Source organism: Pseudoliparis swirei, chromosome 2, assembly GCF_029220125.1.
Source record: "Pseudoliparis swirei isolate HS2019 ecotype Mariana Trench chromosome 2, NWPU_hadal_v1, whole genome shotgun sequence".
NCBI classification, from domain to species: domain Eukaryota; kingdom Metazoa; phylum Chordata; class Actinopteri; order Perciformes; family Liparidae; genus Pseudoliparis; species Pseudoliparis swirei.
Genome location: NC_079389.1, coordinates 4,889,213 through 4,914,345, shown reverse-complemented (window position 1 = coordinate 4,914,345; position 25,133 = coordinate 4,889,213). Strand labels below are relative to the sequence as shown.

General features: G+C 47.4%; 2 protein-coding genes across 3 annotated transcripts; one reads left to right on the top strand and one right to left on the bottom strand.

The window, feature by feature from the left end:
- The first annotated feature begins 830 nt into the window (after positions 1 to 830).
- plcd4b (phospholipase C, delta 4b) lies at positions 831 to 17,206 on the top strand. Of its 2 annotated transcripts, XM_056433457.1 has the most exons (16): positions 831 to 1,110; positions 4,185 to 4,256; positions 5,066 to 5,224; positions 6,679 to 6,907; positions 7,051 to 7,180; positions 7,257 to 7,491; positions 8,371 to 8,572; positions 9,189 to 9,333; positions 9,926 to 10,078; positions 10,716 to 10,889; positions 14,045 to 14,201; positions 14,299 to 14,415; positions 14,896 to 15,074; positions 15,177 to 15,309; positions 15,735 to 15,884; positions 16,474 to 17,206. In XM_056433457.1, the coding sequence occupies exons 2-16, from the start codon at positions 4,238 to 4,240 to the stop codon at positions 16,563 to 16,565; spliced, it is 2,274 nt and encodes a 757-aa protein (XP_056289432.1). In that variant the 5' UTR covers positions 831 to 1,110; positions 4,185 to 4,237; the 3' UTR covers positions 16,566 to 17,206. The 2 variants fall into 2 exon arrangements, with proteins under 2 accessions (XP_056289432.1, XP_056289442.1); XM_056433467.1 differs by lacking the exon at positions 831 to 1,110 and having other exon boundaries at positions 3,466 to 4,256.
- On the bottom strand, positions 17,205 to 25,015 carry znf142 (zinc finger protein 142). The gene is made up of 8 exons (XM_056433420.1): positions 24,667 to 25,015; positions 23,794 to 23,832; positions 23,450 to 23,674; positions 22,374 to 23,195; positions 22,115 to 22,292; positions 18,765 to 21,510; positions 18,014 to 18,119; positions 17,205 to 17,884 (listed from the first exon to the last, which is right to left on the bottom strand). The coding sequence occupies exons 1-8, from the start codon at positions 24,707 to 24,709 to the stop codon at positions 17,436 to 17,438; spliced, it is 4,608 nt and encodes a 1,535-aa protein (XP_056289395.1). The 5' UTR covers positions 24,710 to 25,015; the 3' UTR covers positions 17,205 to 17,435.
- Between the last annotated feature and the right edge of the window lie 118 nt (positions 25,016 to 25,133).

The window sequence follows — 25,133 nt, the reverse complement described above, 5'->3', positions numbered from 1 at the left end:
ACTCAGAGCCCCGACGAGCCGTCTGTTTCCCCTCAGCGGGACATTAACAGATCGAGGCCTCCCACAGGGTCCATTAGCCTCACAACATCCATCGCAGACCTCCCCCTCCCCCGCTCAGGCCGGTCCATTTAGGCGCACAGCCCGATCCCCCCGAGGAGAAGCCCCCCTCAAGTTCTGTGTCGGTTTACCCGTTTATGAGCAGAGAGCTGCTGGTCTGAAGCCGTTCCCTCCTCAAATGGACGAGTGCATTAGTGCGACTAGTTTGAGAGGAGGGGGAAGTGGGCTTTTAGTGATTCAGACACACACACACACACAGTGATTACCAATGCAGTTTCACGTGCGTGTTGCACAATAAAGACAAAGTAAAGACGTGAACGTGAAATCTGTGTCCGAGAGGTTGTCGACCAATCGAGGCTCTGCAGCATGTGGCAGACGGCCATAACCCTCAGCCCAGCCCATTATCGTCCCTGCAATCTTTGCTTCTTTTTCCTTTTCACGTAGGTATTCCTCATTGTGTTCATAATCGGCACGGCAAACCTTCTGACCCTGACTTGTATGACCCCAGGTTATCAGCGCAGGATCCAGAAACACACGTTACCCTGCAGGACCCAAAGGACGAGGCGAGGCCGGCGGAGGGGAGTGAACCCTCCCCTCCCTCACTCCCTCCCCACCACACCAGATGCAGCGAGGGGGCCTGCGGATGGCCGAGTGAGGGAGTGGCAGGAAAGGAAGGAAGGCTGTGGGGGGAGGGAGGGGGCGGATTAGAGGATGAGGAGGGGCGGGAGCAGAGCGGAGCAGCGTGCGGCAGCAGTGACTAGGGAACCGGGTTTCCCAGAGCCAGTAAGAGGAGGAGGAGGAGGAAGAGGAGGCTGGGCCAGATGCCCCTGAAGACACTCCCCAGAAGTCTTTTGATGCCCGGAGCTCTTCTAACGGTCTCTGGAGTCTGGATCTCAGCGTACGCAGGCCCGGCGTGACTTACCCCCGGAGTCTAGTCTCGGGTCCTATACCCCCTCGGTATCTGAGGGCCCCTTTTTGGGAGGCCCCGTCTCCTGAAGAATCTACACCTCGAGGTCTGGCTCACAAACACCCCCAGTGAGACCTTCACTTTGGGTAAGTCTTAACTCTTCAATATACACATTGTCGTTGGACTGACTCGTTCTTTCTCTCTTCAGTTGCATGTGGGCCTGTTTTTGCTGAAGGGGTGCTTTTTCTGTCTCGTGTTTCTTGCTTCTGGATCTAATTTACTGTGCACAGTAACTCCCACCATGAGTTATAAATGGATTATTATTGGATGCACACTGCCTGCTCACTTCACATAATTGTGTGCCGGGAGAGGGGGGGGGGAGCAAGAAAAGGGAGTCATGAGTTTTAAGATCAGGACACAGATTCGACTATGTTGGATAAAACAGATTTAAAGCCCGACTATAAACTAGAAGTACACACATGACTGACGTGTGTGTGTGTGTGTGTGTGTGTGTGTGTGTGTGTGTGTGTGTGTGTGTGTGTGTGTGTGGTGTCAGTGAATTCCCTGAAGAAGTGGCACCGGGTGACTCATCTCGCCTCCAAAATGCATGAGCCCCCCCCAAAATGTAAAAAATAACCCAACGTGACCCGACTGCAGCTTTAAAAGTGCTGCCCGTTGAAGTGTGGAGGACTCACTGGGAAGTGAAAAGGCCCTTTTTTTTTTAATAACAAAAATTTATTTTTACAGAATATTTGTAGTGAAATAGCATTTACAGTTTGTTATGCTGAAAATATTATTTTACAAAAAGACAATATACAAATGTATAACCTTGTAGAAATCACCACACAAGGATGATGTTTTTTTTTTTTTTTTTTACATAAGATGAAAACAAGGAGAAAAACAAAACAAAAAACAACAAAAACAAGACAAAACAAAAACATTACACAAACTTTTCCCCATCCCACCCCTCCCCTTGTATGGCTCTCAGTTTCCTTTCATTTATACATCTACACAGTCACTACACAGTTTACCTACACCCACCCGTACACATTTATATTTACACAAACCAATACAGCACTCACAACAAAATAAAACCAAAATAAAAAATAAATAACCTGCAGCGGGCTTAATTTGACGCTGGTCTCACACCACCACGATCAACCAAGTCCAGAGATGGCAGAATATCTATGAAGGGGCCCCAGATTTTTCCAAAGGCTGCCTGCTTCCCTCTCACATTATATAATATCTTTTCAGGTGTGCAGTAGGACATATCTTTGGGTCCTGTTCAATTTGAATTCCTATTATCCTTGAGGTTAATTCAGTGGCGCGTTTCCAAAGTTCTTCTATCAATGGGCAACTCCAGAGCATGTGTAGAAGATCACCGTTTGTCACTTTACATCTCTGACATCTGGGGGAAATGTTGCTGTCCATTTTATGTAACCTGTAAGGGGTGTAGTATGTCCTATGGAATATATTAAATTGAATTTGTCTGTGTTTTGTGGAGATTAATACCGTCTGTGCCTGTTCCAATAGGTGATACCAGTCTGCCTCCTTGTAGACACATCCTAGGTCTGTTTCCCATTTCCCTTTAGTAGATGTTTTATCATAAACAGGTGACTTTCCGTTGATGATACCGTATATAGAAGATATTATTCCTTTTGTTGATCTGCATAATTTGTTACATAGGTGGGTTTCAAGGGGAGTTTCTTTTGGGATATCTGGGAATATTTCTTTAGATTTCTCCTTAACCCAGTCTCTAATTTGTAAGAATTTGAAGAAACTATATTTGGGAAGGTTGAATTTATCATTTAGTTGTTGGAGGCTAGCAAATGTGTCATTAATGTATAAGTCAGCAGCTGTTTTAATTCCTCTATCCCTCCATCCCCGCAACACTGAATCACCTATGTGGTGTGAGAGGTTGGGATTACCCCACAGCGGTGCGTGTAGAGGCCCTTTGACGTGGCCCTTTGACGTGGCCCTGCGGCGAACGCACAAATAACTGGAAAATAAGCCTCATGTCCTTCACGGTCGGGGGTTTGTTGCTTTTCATTTTTTTTTCCAGGAGGAATGAGATATTAAATTATGTTTAACTGCAAAGAGCATTCCTCACGTCAGTCATACCGCGGTGAGAACTCTGGCTACTTCTCTCTTCAACTTGCCAGAGGAGAGGGGGGGGGGAGGGAGGAGGAGGAAGCCGGTAACACACACACACACACACACACAACCCAAGACTACATCTTGTTGTTTCAGGCGACAATGAAAGGAAAGGATCGCTGTCAGACGGACATACAGATAAATACGGACTTTTAAAAACAAACCTTCCCTCTCCGGAAGTGTTTCATCCACATTTACCAGAGATAACGTTGTTGTTTATCAGCGTTGCACGATAAGCAGCTGCTCGCGTTCGGTTCTGGGCCTCTTATTGCTTTCTAATACGCCACATGATGAAGGGTGTACGTCTAGAAGGGTGTACGTCTAAAGGGTGTAAGTATATGAGGGTGTAAGTATTTAAGCGTGTAAGTCTATAAGGGTGTAAGTCTATGAGGGTGTAAGTATTTAAGCGTGTAAGTATATAAGCGTGTAAGTCTATGAGGGTGTAAGTATATAAGCGTGTAAGTCTATGAGGGTGTAAGTATAGAAGGGTGTAAGTCTATGAGGGTGTATGTATATAAGGATGTAAGTCTATGAGGGCGTCAGTCTATAAGGATGTAAGTATGAGGGCGTAAGTATCTCAGGATGTAAGTCTATGAGGGCGTAAGTCTATAAGGATGTAAGTATGAGGGCGTAAGTATATAAGGATGTAAGTCTATGAGGGCGTAAGTCTATAAGGATGTAAGTCTATGAGGGCGTAAGTCTATAAGGGTGTAAGTCTAGAAGGGGCTGCGTGACAAACACCATAAAGCACTTTATAATGACGTATAAGGTCAATTGTCATAATACTTTAGAATTCATAGTATTTTTTCCAACTCTTCTATCTTTTTTTGATTAAACTGTCATGTTTTACAACTATGGGAATTATAATGATCATTTTAAAAGAAAAAAAATGAATTATGAAGGATTATGATATACCTGATTATCATTATTATAAAGCATGATGAGTTTATTACTATAATGCAGTGTGCTATAAACAGATTATAGCGCTGTGTGTTAATAATGCGTCACAACACGGCAGCGTGGTCAAAACCAGCTTTTAAAACAACAACATTTTGTTTGTGAACAGGGGAAAGCGTCTGGAACGATTCACATTTCCATTGGCTTGATTCAAGACTAGCGATGGATCCCGAAGGTTCACGTGAGTAAAGAGAAAGAGAGAAATTGTGATCATTATTTACAATTTGCCTGAAGGTCTCCGATCTAATAAAACTCTGTTTGTTTTCATCTCCGAATTGAATCAGTAATAATAGAATAATTTGAATCTCCTCCCAGTTCTGATGCAGTATCTGAGGTGTGACATCATCATGACACAGATCCCTCCCTGTGGCCCCTCCCCTGATATCACAAGGGGAGGGGCAACAGATGACCTCATAATTTCCTCTAATATTTTCGATAATTTAATAGCATTTTATTTGTGTTCTTTTTTGTGTGTGTCCGATCTGTATTGCCTGTACTAGGTTGTTACACACAAAATAAAATCAATAAATATACTTTAGAATTATAAAAAAACAAAGAAATAAGTTATTGTTGATAGTTGTTTAAAAGAAATTTATAACAATAAATAACCACTAATAAATAAGAATACGATTGAATATGATTGTCTGATTTATGTTTTATGTTTGTTCTTTTGTTAAATAAAACTAAGAAAACACTTAGAATCTGTAGACTACTGCCTAATAGTCATATTATTGCCATTATTATGATAATTGCTCATATCCTGTAAGCCTAAATAAGTATATTTATTATTTTTGAACAAAGGTTAAATGTTATTTCACAAGTTTCAAAAAGTGCCCCCAATTTATTTTTAAATGCTCCTGGATTTCAGTCATTGGGGGAAAAAATGTCCCCTAAAAAAATATAAATAAATGTCCTCCCCCGTCATGACCCGTTAACATTACATCTACACACTTTTACGTATACACACTAAACCCGGAACCCTGACCTCAGGCATCCAAGATGACTCGGACGTCAAGGTGATGATGGCGGGGTCGACTCTGAGAAAAGTCAAGTCGAAATCGTGGAAGAAGCAGCGCCACTTCCGCCTCCTGGAGGACGGCATGACCATCTGGTACAAGTCCAGATGGGCAGGCAGAGGCCACACCACGTGTGAGTACCGGAGCGCGTTGTACTGACGTGTATACACACCACCCTTCAACGGTTTAGGGTCACCTAGAAATGTCCTTATTCGCCAAAGTAAATCACTGTTTTATTCAATGAAGATAACATTAAATCAATCATAAATACACTTTCTACATCAGGGGCGTCAAACTCATGTTCACCGTGGGCCACATCAGCATCATGGCCGCCCTCTTAAAGGGCCGGAAACACTTTATAAACACCTCGAACTTATTGTTAGATAACTCTCTTTGAGTGGAGACATATTGTACGTAAGAACAAGTCTCTAATATGACAACATAAATTCATTTAATTTGAAATCTTCAAAATAAAAGCACGGTCAATTTCTCTTCAATCTGTTTAAGAAAAGATGCTCACGTGTCTTTCAAGGCGTCAGGGGCCACATAAAGCGATGCAGCGGGCCGGATCTGGCCCGCAGGCCTTGTGTTTGACACCCCTGCTCTACATAGTTAATGTGGTAAATGACTATTCTCTGGTGTTTAATGAAGTCTCTTCATAGGTGTCTAGAGGCCCATCTCCAGTGTTCTAATGGTACATTGTGTTATCGCCTTAGAAGACTAACGGAGAGGTAGAAACTAGTGCTGTGAAAAATAACGCGTTAACTCAGTTAATTAAATTACAGGTTTAACTAGTTTTTTTTTTACGCATTTAACGCATGCGCAGAATGAGCTTCCAATCCGTCTGTTGTTGGTCGTCTCGAACCAGCAGCATGTCATTCTGTCTCTAGTGTCGCGTTAACACGACTCCGATCTCCGTCTCGCGCGCCGCAGAGCTCGGATGCCGGCGTGTGCGCGCACATCGGGACGAAAAAAAGTCACTAGCACCTCCCCCTTCTCGGAGCTCCTGCCTGTCTTGAGAGCCCTGTAAATGTATATATGTGATTAATCATGATTAATCCACAGAAACCTGTGATTAACCTGATTCAAAATTTTAATCGTTTCACAGCCCGAGTAGAAACCCTTGAAAACCCTTTTTATGTGAGTGCAGCTGAAAACAGTTATGCTAGTGAGAGAAGCTATAAAACTGGCTTTCCTTTGAGCCACAAGTTTGAAGAACAACATTAATATTTACAATAAAAATCATTATTTCTAACCTTGTCAATGTATTGACTATATTTTATATTCATTTTGCAATTAATTTGATAAATAAAAGTGTGAGTTTGTGACCCCAAACTTTTGAACGGTCGTGTTGTTCTATTCATTTGATCTCTGAAGAAAACTAACCTGACCTCTATCTCAGTCCAAAACTTATTAAAAAGTCTGTCCGGTACATATGAAGCTACAGCTAGCACTAGGATAGCTTAGCACTCGCAAACTGGAGGCGGGTCCAGCTCAATAAGACCTAAAAACAGTCCACAGAAGCTGATGAAATACATATGTAAAACACCGAATCATTCATTTAACCACTCGCCTCCCGTGCCTCAGTCTCGGTCACCGAGGTGGAGGCCGTGCGCGAGGGCCACCAGTCGGAGGTCCTGCTGAGCGTCGCCGAGGAGTTCCCCGCCGACGCCTGCTTCACCTTGGTGTTTCACGGTCGCCAAGGCAACCTGGACCTCGTGGCGGAGACGGCGGAGGAGGCCGGAGCCTGGATCCGGGGAGTCCGCAAGCTGGTCTACAAAGCCCAGACCATGGACGAGAAGGAGAGGCTGGACCAGTATCCTTTTACTCCTGTGATGAAAAGCATTAAGGGAATCATGGAGTAGATCCTACTTTTTCTATTTTTAAATGGCCATGCCTGAAGTCCTCTTGAGCCACAGCACATGTTGAGTCGGCGTTTTCCCCTCAGCGCCTCCTCAGGTGGGTCTGGGACTGGTTTCAGAGAGCCGACAAGAACAAAGACGGCAAGATGAACTTCAAAGAGGTGCGGACGCTGCTGAAGATGATGAACGTGGACATGAACGAGGAGCACGCGCTGCACCTCTTCACGGTGAGCTGTGAACCCGGGACTCCAAACCCAGACACCACGGAATAATAAACAGATAAAAACACCTTCATGTCCACAGATGGCCGACAAGGCGGAGAGCGGCTCTCTGGAGATCCAGCAGTTTGTCCATTTCTACAAGATGCTGACTCAGAGGGACGAGGTGTGGAAGGTGTTCCAGGACTACTCCGAAGACGGAGAGATGTTGATGGCGAGCGAGCTGCAGAACTTCCTGAGCATCGAGCAGCACGAGGAGGGACAGCGGAGTTCCCAGCATGCACAGCAGCTGATCGACCGCTACGAACCATCTGAAGCAGGTGAAGATTCAGATGGTTGAAGAAGCATAATCAATATCCTGGTTGTCGTGTATATCTTCTCATCGTGTGTTTCTGGTCTCTGTGGTTTCATGTAAATAGAGTAAATGTCTTTTATGGAGATGATGTAACTTAAGTGCCTTTATTCTGGTCATGTTTGTCTTCAACTTTTACCGAGGTCATGAGTGGTTTACTTGGGCCAGCCCCCGTTTTAAAGGGCGAAAGCAATCGTTAGCTGTACGGAGCTAACGGTAGGCTAGCCCCTTTTTAAAGGGCCAATGCAATCGTTAGCGGTAAGGAGCTAACGGTAGTCTACAAACACGCTACACGTGAGCACGAGGAGACACAATGATGACATGCTGTCGTCTCGTGGAGACACTTCAGACGCTTAAAGGCTACGGCTCTTATTATGGAGAAGAGAACTTTAAAATGTCTTAAACTTAACCTCAGACTTTATTTCATTAATTAACGAAAGCCTAAATAAGTAAATATACTTATTTAGGCTTTCGGTATATGAGCAATTCTCATAAAAATGGCAATAATAAGACTATTAAGCAATAATAAGACTATAAGTCAGTAGTTTACAGATTCTACAGTGTTTTCTTCGCTTTTTTTTCACAAAAAAACAACATAAATTAGACAATCGTATTAAATATTATTATATTTCTTTGGGGCAGTTTTGCCCTTTGCCCTTGTGTGTTTCCGATGCTGCTTGTACTTATTAAACTCCAGCAGCTCTTCAAAGACTAATACACCATGTGACCTGAATCGCTTGACCTGTGAGTAGTCAAGAGCCTTCTCTCTCTCTCTGTCAGATCTGGACATTGTTTTACTTCTTATAACCCTGGATTGTGCTCTGCTCTCTGACATGAACCTGTGCAGCCAAGAAGCAGCGCGCCATGACCCTGGATGGCTTCCAGGTGTACCTGTGCTCACGGGAGGGCTCCGTATTTAAACCCGAGCACCGGGAGCTCCACCAGGACATGAGCCAGCCGCTCTGCCACTACTTCATCTCCTCCTCGCACAACACCTACCTCCTGGAGGACCAGCTGCGGGGACAGAGCAGCCTGGAGGCATACATCCAGTGAGGACCAGTACACACACACACACATACAGTTCAAACATTTTGTATCAGAAGGGGGGTGAGAAAAGATCTCCTTATTTTTGCCCGTTTGTGGTCAAATAAAAGAAGTTACCATATTTGGTTCCTTGCCCGTTTGTGGTCAACTTAAAGAAGTGACCATATTTGGTTCCTTGCCCGATAAAGGGTTACGCATTGTTGGACCGTGTCTCTTAACCCTTGTGTTGCCTTCGGGTCAATTTGATCCGATTCAATGTTTCACCCTCCTGTCGCCTTCGGGTCAATATGACTCGATTCAATGTTTAACCCTCCTGTTACCTTTATATTTACTAACATATTTTACCCTTTAGGTCAATATGACCCCAGCTATTAAAATCTCCAGAAAATTATTAGAATTAATATTGTTTTCCAAGTTTAAGTGTGAGGTACTTTATGTTTGTTTGTTGACTCCCGGAAGAACACCGACATTAAACATTGAATCGGGTCAAATTGACCCGAAGGCGACAGGAGGGTTAAGTGGAGACATTTTGAAGTGAGAGACGACTATGTGTTGCTACGGTAGATTGACCGTCGTAGATTGATATGCAACACGTTTACCTGTGTGTGTGTGTGTGTGTAGAGCTCTGAAAAGAGGCTGCCGTTGTGTGGAGGTGGACTGCTGGGACGGCAGTGATGGGGAACCCGTCGTGTACCACGGTCACACCTGGACTTCTAAGATTCTTTTCAGAGACGTTGTTTCCACGCTGAAGGAATATGCCTTCAAGGTGAGCTCGGAAAACATCTTTCATCCCTTTCAACCCAGTCGGATTTGTGTTTTTATCTTCATCTTTAAATTCAAAGATGTGACGGACCTTCCTGTGAACAGTTTGCCTCGAAAACAGAAGAAATAGTCCCTGTAGAAACTCTTGATAAGTCTGAGGGTTATCCAGAGTGTTTTTAAAAAATGTGCTAATGATATTCTTCAATGTTGTGAGAGCCACAGACTAAATTTAAAGTCAAATACAATTAACCATTGAGAGCAGTTGTACTATAACCCACCCATAGGGACCCTCTGGGTGGCCCAGAAAGGTGTGAGGCACCCCTAAGGAGCATTGGGTAACACTCCCAGCCCCTGGAACCAAAGCGTACCTTATCTGTCTGAACCCCCCCTTCGAAAACCCACCAGGAACTTCTCACGAGTCTCCACGTCTCTTATTTCATACCCACTGGACCTTTCCTTCTCAACTTCATGGGGCGATACGACGCAGAAACCCGACACGCTGCTTTTACCACCGAGTTTGAAGCCGCTGATACAACCGTGAAACGAAGAAGACGGAACACAGACACCATGTGCGTCTCCTCTTTCCTGTTTGATAGGCATCGGACTTCCCAGTCATCCTGTCTCTGGAGAACCACTGTGGCGTGGAGCAGCAGACGGTCATGGCCCAGCACCTCAGTCACATCTTGGGTGACACGCTGCTGACCGCCCTGCTGGGCGGGCAGATCCCTCAACAGCTTCCCTCTCCACAGGTGAGAACCTGCATGTTTTCTTTAAACTCCCCTTTAACTTTGTTGCGTGTCATTTACCCGGGTACTTTATTTTGAGCTGATGGCAAACGCGACAACCGACTGGTTAGCATCGCGACGCCGTCACGGCCTTTTCTGATTGAACATTTTTAAAGTCTGACGGGAACATTTTGAGCTTTGAGTCGGTGATTAACCTTTCAGGAATGAAATGTACTCGCACGGCGTTTCATCTAAAGGAAACCTAGGTATCCGTTAGCGATTCAGAGAGAGATCTTTTGAAGACGAATGGTTCCGCGTCTGTCTTCCACTCACCCTGAAAGCATCACCGTGGTATAACTTGCAACCGCTTTTTTTCCCATTAGAGCACTTAGGAACAATCGATGCTAACCCAGAGTAATGGCACCGTGCGAGGAATTCCATCGTGGATTTTTTTTAGTGCTGCATTTAGTTAGGAGATGGCAAAGTGCTTCAGGAGTCGTCTGTGACAGTTTGAGTTTGTTGGCGATTCGTCACGTTTCCCGATGACATCGGAGGACCTCTTTGTGTCACTCGATATAATCGAGTCCTCAGGAAAAAATTATAGAAATCCACTTTGTTTGTAGCGTTTTTGTCGTCTTCATGGTATTGGTGCTCGTCACAGGAACTGAGGGGGAAGATTCTGCTGAAGGCCAAGAAGATCGGCGACCTGGGGGACTGTGTGGATGAGACCCTGACGGATGAAGTCAGCGATGACGAAGAGATGGCCAACGATGACGCCGAGAGCCTCTCCGCAGAGGGCCCGTCGCCTGCCGAGTGTTTACCTGAAACGGGGAAGGTACGTCAACTTGATACCATCATGATATTGCTGGAAGAAATGTGTTTTTTTAAATGGGGCACTCATTGAAATACTTTGAAAATCAAAATGTCAACACTACAGTGCTACTGGAGGACGTAAAAATGAGTAAAACATATCTATCTATCGTTATTAGGTAGAAAATCAACATCAATGAAGTTACCATATTGGGTTCCTTGCCAGTTTGTGGTCAAATAAAAGAAGTTACCATATGTGGTTCCTCGCCCGATAAAGGGTTAAGCATTGTTGGACTGTGCCTCTTAAGTGAAAAACGACAAAAGAGATTGTCGATCAAAACAGATGTCAATGGAGCTTGATTTGATATCAGAGAGAGGGAGAGAGAGAGTCAGGGAGGGAGGGGGAGAGAGAGAGAGAGATCTCTCCCAAGGGCCAGTTTGGAGAGAGGAAGCGGAGTGAGAGACGGCGAGGCGAGACGAGGAGGAGGAGGAGGAGATAGTGAACAGAAACAGGAAACCGTCCATTGTGCGTCTCCTCGGCTGCAGGAGGAGTCCTCTCGTCCCTGTTGGGCAGTGAGAGATTCATCTGTATTATTTGTGGCTTTGATGGTTTAATTGTAGATTTAATGAAGAGTTGAATTATAGTTGTTGAGCAACAATATATTCGCCGCTTTAACGCTTCGATTCTGCAAATATTGACGATGTTCGTTTTCATCCTGTCTGCTAGAAGACACTTTACTGTTCCAAAAAACACAGATATTTGTTCTCATAATGACTGAATGACACCCACTGTCAATGGGGGAGTGATAGAGTGCTTATTTACAGGGGTGCTCCTCAAGCCATGGGTGTCATATCCTAAAGAGAAACCGACTTATTCTTATTTCACAGTTTGTGGGTTGGTAAACACTCAGAAATTGTAATCAGCAATTAGCTTCAATTTGAGTATATAAGCAAATATATAAATAGCATATAGTGCTGAATATGGACATAGTCCAACTGAGTGAAGTGACTAACAGTGTTTGAACCTCTGAAACAACATGGCGGCTGCTTGTTTACAACAGTTGCCCATTTCCTGCAGATATATTAGAAGAGACTTAATAAATGCATCAATTGCACGAGACGGTTAAGAGAGTTTCAAGTTTCAAGTTTTTATTGTCACATCCCCTTTTATACAAGTATAATCGGTTCGTGAAATTCTTATGTGCAAAACACCCGACAGCAGTAGCAGACTAAAAAAAGAATAAGAATGAGAATAAACTATACAATATCCACACACAAAAAAGAAGAAAGTATTAACAATATATATATAAAACAGTGTAATAGAATATACATCATGACAATATATATATATAAAACAATGTAATAAAATATACACTTTTTTGAGACTATATATATATATATGTATATACATACAATATATATATACAATATATATATATATAAACAATGTAATAAAATATACACCATGGCCATAGATATTCACAGAATATGTTCTGGTGTGTAGTGTTAATGAGGGTCTCAGTCCTTGTTCAGCAGCCTGATGGCCTGACTGAAGAAGCTGTCCCTCAGTCTGTTTGTGCGGCACTTGATACTGCGGTATCGCCTGCCTGACGGTAGAAGGGTGAACAGTTTGTGGCGGGTGGTTATTGTCTTTCATCATCCGTTTGGCCCTGGCCACGCACCGCTTGGTGTATATGTCCAGGATGGAGGAAGCTCACCTCCAACGATGTACTGTGCCGACCGCACCACCCTCTGTAGTGCCCTACGCTCCAGGGCGGTGCAGTTCCCGTACCAGACGGTGATGCAACCTGTCAGAACACTCTCGATGGTACTGGTGTAGAATGTTCTGAGGATGCGGGGCCATGTTGAATTTCCTCAGTCGCCTAAGGAAATACAGGCGTTGTTGGGCCCTTTTCACCACGTGAGTGGTGTGCGTGGTCCATGTGAGGTCCTCGGAGATGTGCACGCCGAGGAACTTGAAGCTGCTGACCCTCTCTACTGCAACTCCGTCTATGGAGATGGGGTGTGCTCTCCTCTCCGCTTCCTGTGGTCCACGATCATCCCCCTGGTCTTCTTGCCGTTGAGGACGAGGCTGTTCTCCTGGCCCCACTGTACCAGTGATCCAACCTCCTCCCTGTAGGCTGTCTCGTCGTGCCGGTGATCAGCCCCAACACTGATGTGTCGTCACCCAACTTGATGATGGCGCTGGGGCTGTGCATGGCCGCGCAGTCGTGGGGGGACAAGGAGTAGAGGAGAGGGCTCAACACGCATCCCTGTGGGGCTCCCGTGATGTAGGTCAGCGGCTCTGAGGTGGTACCGCCCATCCTCACCACCTGGCGGCGGCCCGACAGGAAGTCCAGTATCCAGCTGCACATGGTAGAGTGCAGGCCTAGACCTCTGAGCTTGGTGTCGAGCTTGGCGGGAACAATAGTGTTGAACGCTGAGCTGTAGTCCACAACCAGCATTCGCACACAACAGTTTCTCCTCCAGGTGGGAAAGGGCGGTGTGAAGTGCCATGGCAATTGCGTCGTCGGTGGATCTGTTTTGACGATATGCAAATTGCCATGGGTCCAGCGTGGCAGGCAACATGGAACAAATGAAGTCCTTGACCAACCTCTCGAAGCATTTACTGACAATCGAGGTGAGGGCTACGGGTCTCCAGTCATTCAGGCAGGTTACCTTGGGGTGTTTGGGGACAGGCACAATGGTGGACATCTTGAAGCTCTCAGGAACAACAGCCTGGGACAGGGAGAGGTTGAAGACGTCATGTTATTGTGTATTAGTGTGTCGGTGTCGTTATGGTTATGATTGACATGATACAGCAGCTCTTTTACCGCACAGTTACGCAATAATCTCCAACAAACGACATCATTCTCATCAGATATTGTGGAAAATAAATAAATAAAGTATTGTTTTGCACAATCTGCTTTTCATTCACGGCCGTCAACACGTTGTTGAGCTGAGTTCATGATTCCTTTCCTCCTTGTGCAAAAATAAAAAATAATATTGAGCAATTATTAATGATCTGCCTCGTTAATGCGCTGCAGCTGTTTATGTGAGTTCAAATTCCAATTGATCCTCTTGAAGGCCGTGAAGACTTGGACCTTGTCCATTTATCTTCTCATTATTGGTGTGAAATGGGCTCATTTAGCTTCAATTTCTTATTCTCCCCTTTCTCAGAAGTCCAAGTCCCAGCTGTCGCGGGCGCTGTCGGACCTGGTGGTTTACTGCAAGAGCGTCCACTTCCACGGCTTCGAGCGCGCTCGCTCACACGCCAAGTGCTACGAGATGTCCTCGTTCTCCGAGTCCAAGGCCAAGAGGCTCGCCAAGGACGCGGGTGAGCAGGAGTATTTATTATATATATATATATATAATATATAGTTATGTCATCCGAAGGTGTACACACACCCAGGAGCTTGATCCTTTTTCTCCAGGGACGGATTTTGTTCAGTACAACGCGCGGCACCTGAGCCGGATCTACCCCGGAGGCCGCAGGACCGACTCCTCCAACTACAACCCGCAGGACATGTGGAACGTGGGCAGCCAGATGGGTGAGCGGGAACAGAGCTCACAATATAAAACATGTCTAGATTGTTATTAGAGGAGGAGGAGGGAGGAGGAGGAGGAGGAGGAGGGGGGAGAAGGGAGGAGAGGGGAGGGAGGCAGGAGGAGGGAGGATGGGTGAGCGGGGAACATAGCTAAAAATATTTAAAATGTCTAGATTATTATTAGAGGAGGAAGAGGAGGAGGGGGGAGGAGAGGAGGATGGGGGAGGGAGGGAGGAGGAGGAAGATGAAGAGGAAGAGGAGGAGGGAGGAATGAGGAGGGAGGATGGGGGAGGGAGGAGGAGGAAGAGGAGGAGTGAGAGAGGGAGATGAAGAGAGGGAGGGGGGGGGGTGGAGAGAGAGAGAGGGAGGGAAAGAGGGAGAGAGGGAGAGAGAAAGAGGGGAGGATAGAGGGGGAGGGAGGAGGAGGAGGATGAATCACAGTTGAATCCATTCTCTCCATTCTGTCTTCTCTTCTCCACAAAGTGGCTCTGAACTTCCAGACCGCCGGTCTGGAGATGGACCTGAACGACGGGCTGTTCCGGCAGAACGGCGGCTGCGGCTTCGTCCTCAAGCCGGACTTCATGAGGGGCGGAGCCACGCGGTTCAGCCCGGAGAAACCCGGAGAGCGGCCCGGCTACGGCCCGCGGCGCTTATCCATTCAGGTTCAACACCCGGTGCCCGGGAAAATACAAATTGCAATATTTTCTTGTGTGTGTATCTAATAGGCCGTTGTGTGTGTGTGTGTGTGTGTGTGTGTGTGTCAGGTGATCAGTGGGCAGCAGCTCCCCAAGGTGAACCAGAAGGAGGGCTCCATTGTGGACCCCCTGGTCAGAGTGGAGGTCTACGGGGTCCCTCAGGACCAGGCCCGGGAGGAGACCAGCCACATCAACAACAACGGTCAGAGCCCGTTTCATCACACTCTACTGCCCTCTACTGCCCTCTGCTGCCCTCTACTGCCCTCTACTGTCCTCTACTGCCCTCTACTGTCCTCTACTGCCCTCTACTGCCCTCTACTGTCCTCTACTGCCCTCTACTGCCCTCTACTGTCCTCTACTGCCCTCTACTGTCCTCTACTGCCCTCTACTGTCCTCTGCCTCTACTGCCCTCTACTGGCCTCTACTGCCTCTACTGGTCTCTACTGCCTCTACTGGCCTCTACTGCCTCTACTGCCCTCTACTGTCCTCTACTGCCCTCTACTGCCCTCTACTGTCCTCTACTGCCCTCTACTGCCCTCTACTGCCCTCTACTGCCCTCTACTGCTCTCTACTGCCTCTACTGCCCTCTACTGCTCTCAACTGCCCTCTACTGCCCCCTGCCTGCAGGTTTCAACCCCGTGTGGAACGAGACCCTGAACTTCGTGGTCCACGCCCCCGAGCTGGCCCTGGTCCGCTTCGAGGTGGAGGACCACGACAAGGCGTCCAGGAACGACTTCATGGGGCAGTTCACGCTCCCGTTCACCTGCATCCAAGCAGGTGAGTCATGGAGCAGCTATTTCATATATTGTTGTGGTATTTGTGTTTGTTGCTTTATGGACTCATGAGTCTGGAATAAAAGAAATAAAATATTACAAAATATATATACACTACCGTTCAAAAGTTTGGGGTCACTTAGAAATGTCCGTGATCTTCAAAGAAAAGCACTGTTTTATTCAAATTAATTAATCCTAAATACACTCTCTACATTGATAATGTGGTAAATGACTATTCTCTGGTATACAGAGGTGTATAGAGGCCCATCTCCAATGTTCTAATGGTACATTGTGTTATCGCCTTAGAAGACTAACGGAGGGGTAGCAAACCCCTTTTTATATGAGCGCAGCTGAAAACAGTTATGCTGGTGAGATAAGGCTATAAAACTGGCCTTCCTTTGAGCCACAAGTTTGAAGAACAACATTAATATTTACAATAAAAATCATTAATTCTAACCTTGTCAATGTCTTGACTATATTATATGTATAATATATATATTTATATATATATATATATAATCAGATGTTGCCACGGGAACCAGATGCAAGGAGAACCTCTGGCTGATCCATATTCCCTCTCCTCCGTCTTCCAGGGTATCGTCACGTTCACCTGCTCTCCAGAGATGGGACCGCCATCCCTCCCTCCTCCCTGTTCGTCAACATCAGCATCTCAGAGCTCACATGAGGAAAGTCAACGCTGAGGAGGCGAGGAGACAGGGAAGTGGACGAGGAGGACGCACCGTCGCATGCACCAGTTTGCTTTTATCTGATATTGGGTCATTTGCCAGTAGGAGGGGAACTTTTAGATGCAATGTGAAAAAGGTCACGGCCAGCGTTTTAATTTTTAATTTTTTTAAAGCAGCAAAGAACAGAGTTTCCGTATTCGAGGACTCTTCACCGCGAGTCTCGCCGAGACACGAGATCAAAAGACACCACGGAGGACTTAAACATGTCAAATATGAGCAATTTGAAATTCAACTTTTTATAGAATTAATGCCTGCAGGGTTTTTATTTGTATTTAATTGGCTGGTGGAATGAGGGAACTAGAAGGATGACTGCATGTCTGGAATAAAAAATATATATATATATAACCGCGAGTCATTAAATGTAATGTATATGCCCGAATTAGCTGAAATAATACTGTTATAAACCATATACTATTATGAACTACTCAGAACTTTGCATTGTGACGGTGAATCTACGATTTAAGTGCCTGCTTGGGTTATTTCTACTAAGGTCATGCTGTGTATAATGTAAATTAAATGTATAAAGGCCTGTAAATACATGCGTTTTCTGAATGGTTCAACATTCAGTTATTCCAAAACATGTTTGACTCCTTTATTCACACAAAGGTTTCTTAATACTCACAACCAATATCAAAAAGGACGTAGAATAAAAACAGGGTTTCCCTTTCAATCCACATCTCATTTCACGGTCTGCACTGTTTTATAAAAGTGATTTCACTCGATTGTCCATCTCCAATCAGAACTGATCGCTGCATCCATCGTCTTCAGCCGTCTTCCTCTCTTTGCACAACCTCATTTACTGCCTGTGCTTAGTCAGCCATTCCTTCCTCCTCCTCCAGCGTCCCCTCCAAGGCCTCCTTCAGGGTCAGGCTCACGGCTCCGGAGTCCTTCTCCACCCCCTCCTCCACCGACATCTCCGGGTGGTGCCTGCGCAAATGCTTGACCACCTGGAACCTCTGCTTGGCCTCGTAGGCGCAGTGGCGGCAGCGGAAAGGTCGCCGCTTGGTGTGCGACAGGAAGTGGTGCCGGAGGCCCGCCGGCCACCGGAAGGCCCGGCGGCACACGCCGCACGTGTACGGCCGGTCGTCGCCGTGCTGCCGCTGGTGGGTCTTCAGGACGAACGCGGTCTTGAAGGTTTTGCCGCACTTCTCGCAGACGTACGGCCGCAGGTCGCAGTGCTGCGTGTCCCGGTGGGCGCGCAGGGCGTCCGCCCGGTTGGTGCGGTAGTCGCACTGGTCACAGGCGTACGGCTTGACCCCTGCCGGAGACAAAGAAGACGAGAACACGTTGTTTATTGATGCTCTGACATACAATTCACATCAATGTCCTGCAGGCCTTACAACAGTAAGACAAACATCATGGTCCAGGTGCTCGTCAAGCTCCATACCTGTGTGCTTGGTCATGTGGTACTTCAGCTGCGTCGCCCACTTGCATTTGTAGCCGCAGTCTGGACAAAGGTACTTCTTTTCTTCTTGGTGAACCCTCATGTGAAGCTTGGGAGAATTTAATATAACAGAGGAAAAACTAAATATATCATTTACATTATGCTTTGGGTTGAGTAAATACATCTAATGTCCATATAGAGCCTATACATATATCATCTATATATATATCATCTATATGTATATATAATTCATATATTATATATTTATTATATATTTATATAAATATATTATATATTTATTTATATATCTATATAATATACCATTACCTACTGTTTCTCCGTTTATATTCTCCTAGTTGTGGGGTCATTTTTTATGGACAGATGGTTTTCTATATAGAATATATACATTATATATAAATAATATATACAATAGATGTATATAATATATTTATATAATATATCTATACATACTGTATATGATATATTTATATAAATACATTATATATATATAAATATATCATATTATATATAAAGTATATTTATTTATTTATTATAATATACCAACTGTTTCTCCGTTTTCATTCTCCTAGTTGTGGGGTCATGATTTATGGATAGCTGGTATAGTGGTTTAAACTTATTATTAAACCTTTTCCTGAGTAACACTTGTGCTGGCGTTCCTGTAAAGAAATAAATGGCCTGATTGTAAAAGGTTCCTTTCATCTTACACACAACAAGCTCTGAACTTTGAACTGACCTTCAGCCTGGACGGGTCAGTGCAGGCGTAGCTGCAGCGCTCGCAGCCGTACGGCTTCTCTCCGGTGTGGATGCGAATGTGCCACGTGATCTTCTGCCTGTTGCGGGTCGAATACTCGCAGTCCGTGCACTTGTACAGCCGCTTGCCGCCGTGCGAGCGGAAGTGCTGCTCCAACACCAGCTGATGGCGGCACGCAAACTCACAGGCGCTGCACTTGAAGGGCTTGTCCTCCGGCGAGCCGTCCTCGTGGTCGCTCAGAAGGTGCTGCGCTAAGAGCCGCCTCGTCGTGGTCCCGAAGGGGCACAGCCGGCACAGATGCGCCAGGTGGGTCCTCCGGTGGATCTCGAGGCCCTCCTTTGTCGTGAAAGACTCCCGGCAGGTGCTGCACCGGCCCTGAGGGTGCTCGCTCTCCCGGTGCGCCTTCAGCGAGACCTCGCCGCCACACGAGAAGTCGCACCGCTCGCACGTGAAACGCACCTGGGGCCGGTGCGCGCGCCGCCGGTGGTTTCTCAGCGCGGCCTCCGAACCGAACACCGCGGCGCAGCGAGCGCAGGCGTGGCGCTGCTCCCCCGCGTGGCACCGCGCGCCGTGCCGCCGCACCTCATCCGCCGCGTAGCCGGCGAAGTCGCAGCGGGAGCAGGCGTGCGTCGGCCGCTTGGCGTGGACGCGCGTCTCGTGCTGCCGCAGTTTGGCCGCGGCCCCGAAGCTCTTGCCGCACGCGCCGCAGCCGTGGCGGCCGACGCCCGTGTGGAGAGACTCGTGCTCCTGCAGGCGGTAGCGCCTGGCGGTGCTGAAGGGGCAATGCCGACAGCGGTGAGGCCGAGCGCCTTGGTGTGTGAGCGCGACGTGCAGCGCCAGGCGGCGGCCCTGGGTGCAGGTGAAGGTACAGAGCTGGCAACGCAAACGTTCGGCGCCAGCGACTTCTTTTTCGTGATGGACGCGACCGATCGGAGGACACGCGGCGCATTGGACCTCATCCGGCTGCTGGCCGCCGCTCTCCTCATGGCCGTCTGGTGCCCTCTTCTGACTGCACTCGAACGCACAGACGCCTTGACGTTTCTCTGGATTCCTCCCAGTTCCGTCGCCGTGCTCCTCCACCGAGTCCTCCGACTCATCCTCCGCCTCCGGAGCGATCCGACGCCCTCCTTTCCTCGAGACCTTCCTGCAGTGCGAGACGTGTCGCTCGACTGCTGTGCGCCTGCCCGATGAGAACTTGCACAGCTTGCACTGGAATGTCCCTTCCTTCTCGGCGTAGAGGGACTCCTGCTCCTTTGCGAGTCGAACCTTCTTCGTCAGAACTTTGCTCGGCTGCTCTTCTTTTTGCCGACGAAATTCCGGATCGTTTGAACCTGTGGAACTCCGATTCAGAAGTTCTGTCCGGTGAGCGTTCGCCCCCTCGTCGGCTTCTTCGGATCCTCTCTGGCCTCCAGAGGAGTCGCCCTCGGCTGCGTCGGAAAAGCCTACGAGTGCTTTTGTCTTCTTCCGTGGGAGCGCCGGGCACTTCTTTACAAGATGGCTATCAAGTCCTCGCCTCTGTTTGAACTGCGCGCCACAATCCTGGCACTTGTGTCCCGTCGTTCTGCCCCGGCACAACGCCTGGCAGTGGCGCCTCAACGCGCTCCCTTTGCTGGTTACGTAAGAGCACGCGTTGCATCGATGGACGTCTTTGGCCGGCACCACGAGCATCCGCACCCTTCCCTCCAAAACCATGGCGTCCGCTTGGTCCTTGTCGTGCTTCTTCATGGCTTTCAGGCGGATCTCAGATTCCGACGGCTTCTTATTCTCCTCGGCTGGAGGAGTGGAGCCGATTGATCCAGCGTCCTTCTCCGCCTCAGATGTCCGACGCTCCCTCGGTTCCACTGGTTGACTTGTGTCACGCGGAGGCACAAAGTTCTTATCCAAGTCGCTTTGATCACGCTCTGCCTCCGCCACAGCGACATGGTCTTCCTCTGATGAAGAGGAGTCCGCCTTCTCTTGCGAGATGTCAAAGCCATTACGGTTTAAATTGGCCGTGCTCGGAGCTTGATCGGTGCGGTGCTCTGCCGGACTTTGCGGAGAGGAGGTCTGATAGTCTGCGGTCGATAGCGTCGTGAAGACGAGGGTACAGTACTCCTCGGGACTGTTCACAGATGGAGGACCGTCAGAAACACCTTCGTTAACAATATCGAAAGGAGCAACAGAATCCACAGTTCGTGGACCAGCTACGGATCCTTTGCCGGCACCGGGATCTGCCGAGCCGGGAAGATCACATTGAGACGGTGAGGGTCCTTCAGAGGTGGACGGTTCAGGCGGCTCATGACCCGCCGAGGGCTTTTCGTAAAAGTCCCGCAGGAACTCTGTCGAGTTCCTCTCTTTCTCCTTGGCGGCGTAGTTCTCGAGCCAAGCTTTGTCGCCGGGTACGTAGCCGTGAGCTTTCCTCTTGTGCAGAAAGAGGCTGATGCTGCTGAAAGACGAGTAGAAGCAGAGGGCACACCGGAACTCCTTCAGCTTGGTGTGTTTGCAGTTCTCGTGGTTTTGGAGGGCTTGTCGGTAGCGGGTGCTGTATGTGCAGTATTTGCACTTGAAGACCGACGGCGGTTTCTCCTCGCCACAGTGTTTGGCCAACATGTGATTGCGGAGCTCGTATTTCCGCTTGCAGGCGTATGCGCAGATCTCGCACATGAGGGATTTGGCCTGATGCCGTAACTTGTGGCTGTTCAGCTGGTCCATGCGGTGGCAGCGGTAGGAGCACTGGTCACACCGATACCTGGGACGGGAGACAGGAAGGTTTGCTCATCACGACACCTTATGGAAACCACGAGCAGCGGGTGCACAGAACCTACCGAGGTACACTACCGTTCAAAAGTTTGGGGTCACTTGGAAATGTCTTTATTTTTCAAAGAAAAGCACTGTTTTTCAATAAAGATAACATTAATCAAAAATACACCCTATACATTGTTAATGTGGTAAATGACTATTCTAGGTGGAAACGTCTGGTTTCTAATGAAATATCTCCATAGGTGTATAGAGGCCCTTTTCCATCAACTATCACTCCAGTGTTCTAATGGTACATTGTGTTTGCTAATCGCCTTAGAAGACTAATATCTGATTAGAAAACCTGTGCAATTATGTTAGCACAGCTGAAAACAGTTATGCTGGTGATATAAGCTATACAACTGGCCTTCCTTTGAGCTTGAAGTTTGAAGAACAAAATTAATACTTCAAATATTAATCATTATTTCTAACCTTGTCAATGTCTTGACTATATTTTCTATTCAATTTTCAATTCATTTGAGAAATAAGTGAGTTTTCATGGAAGACACGAAATTGTCTGGATGACCCCAAACTTTTGAACGGTAGTGTATATCTACCTGAGATCCCCAGCATGTTTCCTCATGTGGACGTTCAGATAGTGCTTCCATTTAGTGACGTATCCACATTCGGCGCACATGAAGTTCTTGTCGTCCGAGTGAGTGAGCATGTGCTTCGAGAGGTAGGACTCATCTCGGCATCTGAAGTCACACAGGCTACACTTGTGGGGCTTCTCACCTGTTCCAGAGAAAGGGATTTAAAATCAGGTAAAACGCCAAATGTAAGAGCATCAGAGAGCAGCCTGTATTCACTCCTCACCACTGTGCATCAGCTTGTGGCGCTTCAAGCCTCGTTTATGCGAGGTCACGTAGCTGCACTGAGGGCAGCGGTGGATCTTCTCGTTGGCGTGCAGATGACCGACGTGGCGCTCGAACTCCACGGGGTTGAACGTGGCGAAGGAGCAAAAGTCACAGCGGAGCTCGTCGCTGCCCGGGTGACCGTGCCGCTGGTGCCGGAGGAAGACGGTCTTGTTGGAACAAGAGAACTCGCACTGGGGGCAGTGGTAGGCGAGGTGCGTCCGATGGTGAGCCTCCATGTCCGCCTCGCTTCGGAAGACGGCGCCGCAGGCGTGATGGCGACACTCCGCCGCCTCGACCCCGTGCGCCTCGGCCGCGTGCCGCAGCAGTTCTTTGCGCAGGGCGCTCCGGAAGGAGCAGCCCTCCTGGAAGCAGGCGGCCGGCTCGCCGCCCGGCGGGACGTTGTGCGTCTTCATGTGGGCCTTCAGCGACCTGCTCTGGCGGAAGCTTTCGCCGCAGGCGGGGCAGGGGTAGCCGCGGCCCGGCGGCGCGCCGTCCTCGTCGGCGTGCACGCCGGCGAGGTGTCGGCGGACGGCGTTGCGCTCCACGGCGGAGTATTGGCACAAGTGGCAGCGGTGGAGCTTGTCGCCGGCCTCGCGGAGGCGGTGCACGCGCAGCTTGCTCTTGCTGGTGAAGTAGCGCTCGCAGTCGGGACACTGGAGGCCGGGGTCGGGGAAGTGTAGGTGGAGGTGCTCCTGCAGGTGGGAGCGCATCTTGAAGCAGCGGCGACACTTGGGACAGGCGTGGGTGCGATAGGTGACCTCGGATCCCTCCGCGAGGTACTCTGGTGGACGAGAACATCCAGGAATTCATTTCTCACAAAGGATGTGATGAAAGAGAGTCGATTATCTTCCATTGACATAAACACACTCTTTAATCCCTGCTGTTCTCAGGGGGCAAAACAATGGCGTCAGGGTCCCGGCCCATTTGGTTACTTGTGTGTTTTAATATCACTGAACCATCTTATATATGTTTTAGTATTTAATACAACCTCGACGGCTATTCGCTATGACATACCAGGCGGACTGGCGTTCGTACCTTTGGATGGCGGCGACGCGGCGCCCCCCCCGGCGAATGGTTTGTCTCTTTCCGCTGCCTTTCTCACTCTTTTCATCGTGCGCCTTTGCCTCGGCACCTCGTTCCCGCCTTCTGTTAAGGGCGACGCGAGAGCCGGTTTGGGGATTAGCTTTCTCTTCGGCCTGCCCTCGGACGCCTGAGGCCGTTTGCTTCCATTGGCGCATGCGGCGGCTGCAGTCTCCGTTTCTATGAACGGATGCATGGAAAATGTTCACGTGATATATACTTTCCTTTTTTGAAAAACCAAGCACAGGTTTAATGGATTTCTTCTGGACGTGTGTAACACAACACCGACTCCGTTTTACCTGGAGGGCAAGGGAGCTGATGGCTGTGCTCCACTGGGACTGGAAAAAACAAAACAAAAGAGCATCTCGTTACAATTGAAGAGATTTTTTTAAATGCAGCATGACAAACATTGGAACTAATGTGTTGCACAAATCAAGACCAGGTCTTCAGTAAACACTGTTTCTGTGGAGATTGACATAGAAACAGTGGCTGGTGAAATGTCTTTTCATTTAATTTTCATTTATTTGAACAGGGAGCGTACACATTCATCAACCCAGGGGTAAATGTGTCAATGTTAGCTCAGGCTAAATTTCAACTGTAGTCCCTGTGGCCAGATATTACAGCCTTCACTAATGGAGAGAAAGTTTACTCACAGTAACATAATATAAAAGCAATAAACATACAGGTTACGATGAGATACTGGCCTCATCATAAAATCGTTTAAACAAACATCATAAAAAACAAAAAGTATATACACAATCACCGAGGAGGAAGTCACGATTCATGTTTCATTTAGTTTTTGGTACAGCATTTTTCTTGAAATTACCTTTCGAAAATTCAAAATAGACATAGATATCTCAAATTCAAATATGAATGTCAAGATTCCACTCTTTAAAAAATAAATTAAATTTAATGTATTTGTGAAGCCACCATTTAAATTAATTTGAAGGGAAAGTATTGCATTTGTATTGCTCGAGGACAATAACACAACTCCACGACGCTGACAGTGGTAGACGATATTGTTTGCATTGAAATCCTCTTTACTATATCCACAGTAACGGATATTAGTACCATGACATTATCAGGGACTATTCTACTCTCCGTTGCCTTGTATTTTCTCCGCCAGGTGACAAACCACCGACTGAAAGGCAGTAAACAGACCTTCGACCTACCGCCTGTGTGTCCGCGGTCCATTCGGTCTGAAACACAGAACATCAACCATTACCCGTTTGACAGCATCCGACTCGTAAACTTCACCGTTACTGCTCAGGGCTGTCCTATTTACACCTACGGGACATAGCACGTGCTTTTCTTCTGATAGTATACACTGGTATCAATGCGCTAACAACACTGCTGGTAAAGTGAGCTATCGTTAGCTTCTTGTTCTTCTAGTCGCTCCCAGTCTCGGCTCAGCCTATGCTAGCATATTATTTTCGTAATTTAGTTTGCAGACCGCAGTAAATAAACAAAACAACCTCACGCGCTGTTGTATCCACCAACAAAATTAATCTTATATTAGTTTGGGAGTTTTTTTTAGCGTACGAGCGAAACGTTAAAGATTAAAAACGACGTCGGAACCAACGAGTGAGGGGAGGTAGGAACAGTCGGACCGATATTCACCAAACACAGGAAGTGGAGT

Bases quoted from the DNA above. Each gene is read 5' to 3' on its own strand.
- plcd4b (XM_056433457.1), top strand. The intron at 5,225-6,678 runs GTGAGTACCGGA...CCCGTGCCTCAG, and splicing joins AGGCAGAGGCCACACCACGT to TCTCGGTCACCGAGGTGGAG. The intron at 9,334-9,925 runs GTGAGCTCGGAA...CCTGTTTGATAG, and splicing joins TGAAGGAATATGCCTTCAAG to GCATCGGACTTCCCAGTCAT.
- znf142 (XM_056433420.1), bottom strand. From the start codon at position 24,709: ATGTTCTGTGTTTCAGACCGAATGGACCGCGGACACACAGGCG. The intron at 22,293-22,373 runs GTGAGGAGTGAA...TCTCTGGAACAG, and splicing joins CCACAAGCTGATGCACAGTG to GTGAGAAGCCCCACAAGTGT. The intron at 18,120-18,764 runs GTCAGTTCAAAG...AATTCTCCCAAG, and splicing joins CTGACCCGTCCAGGCTGAAG to CTTCACATGAGGGTTCACCA.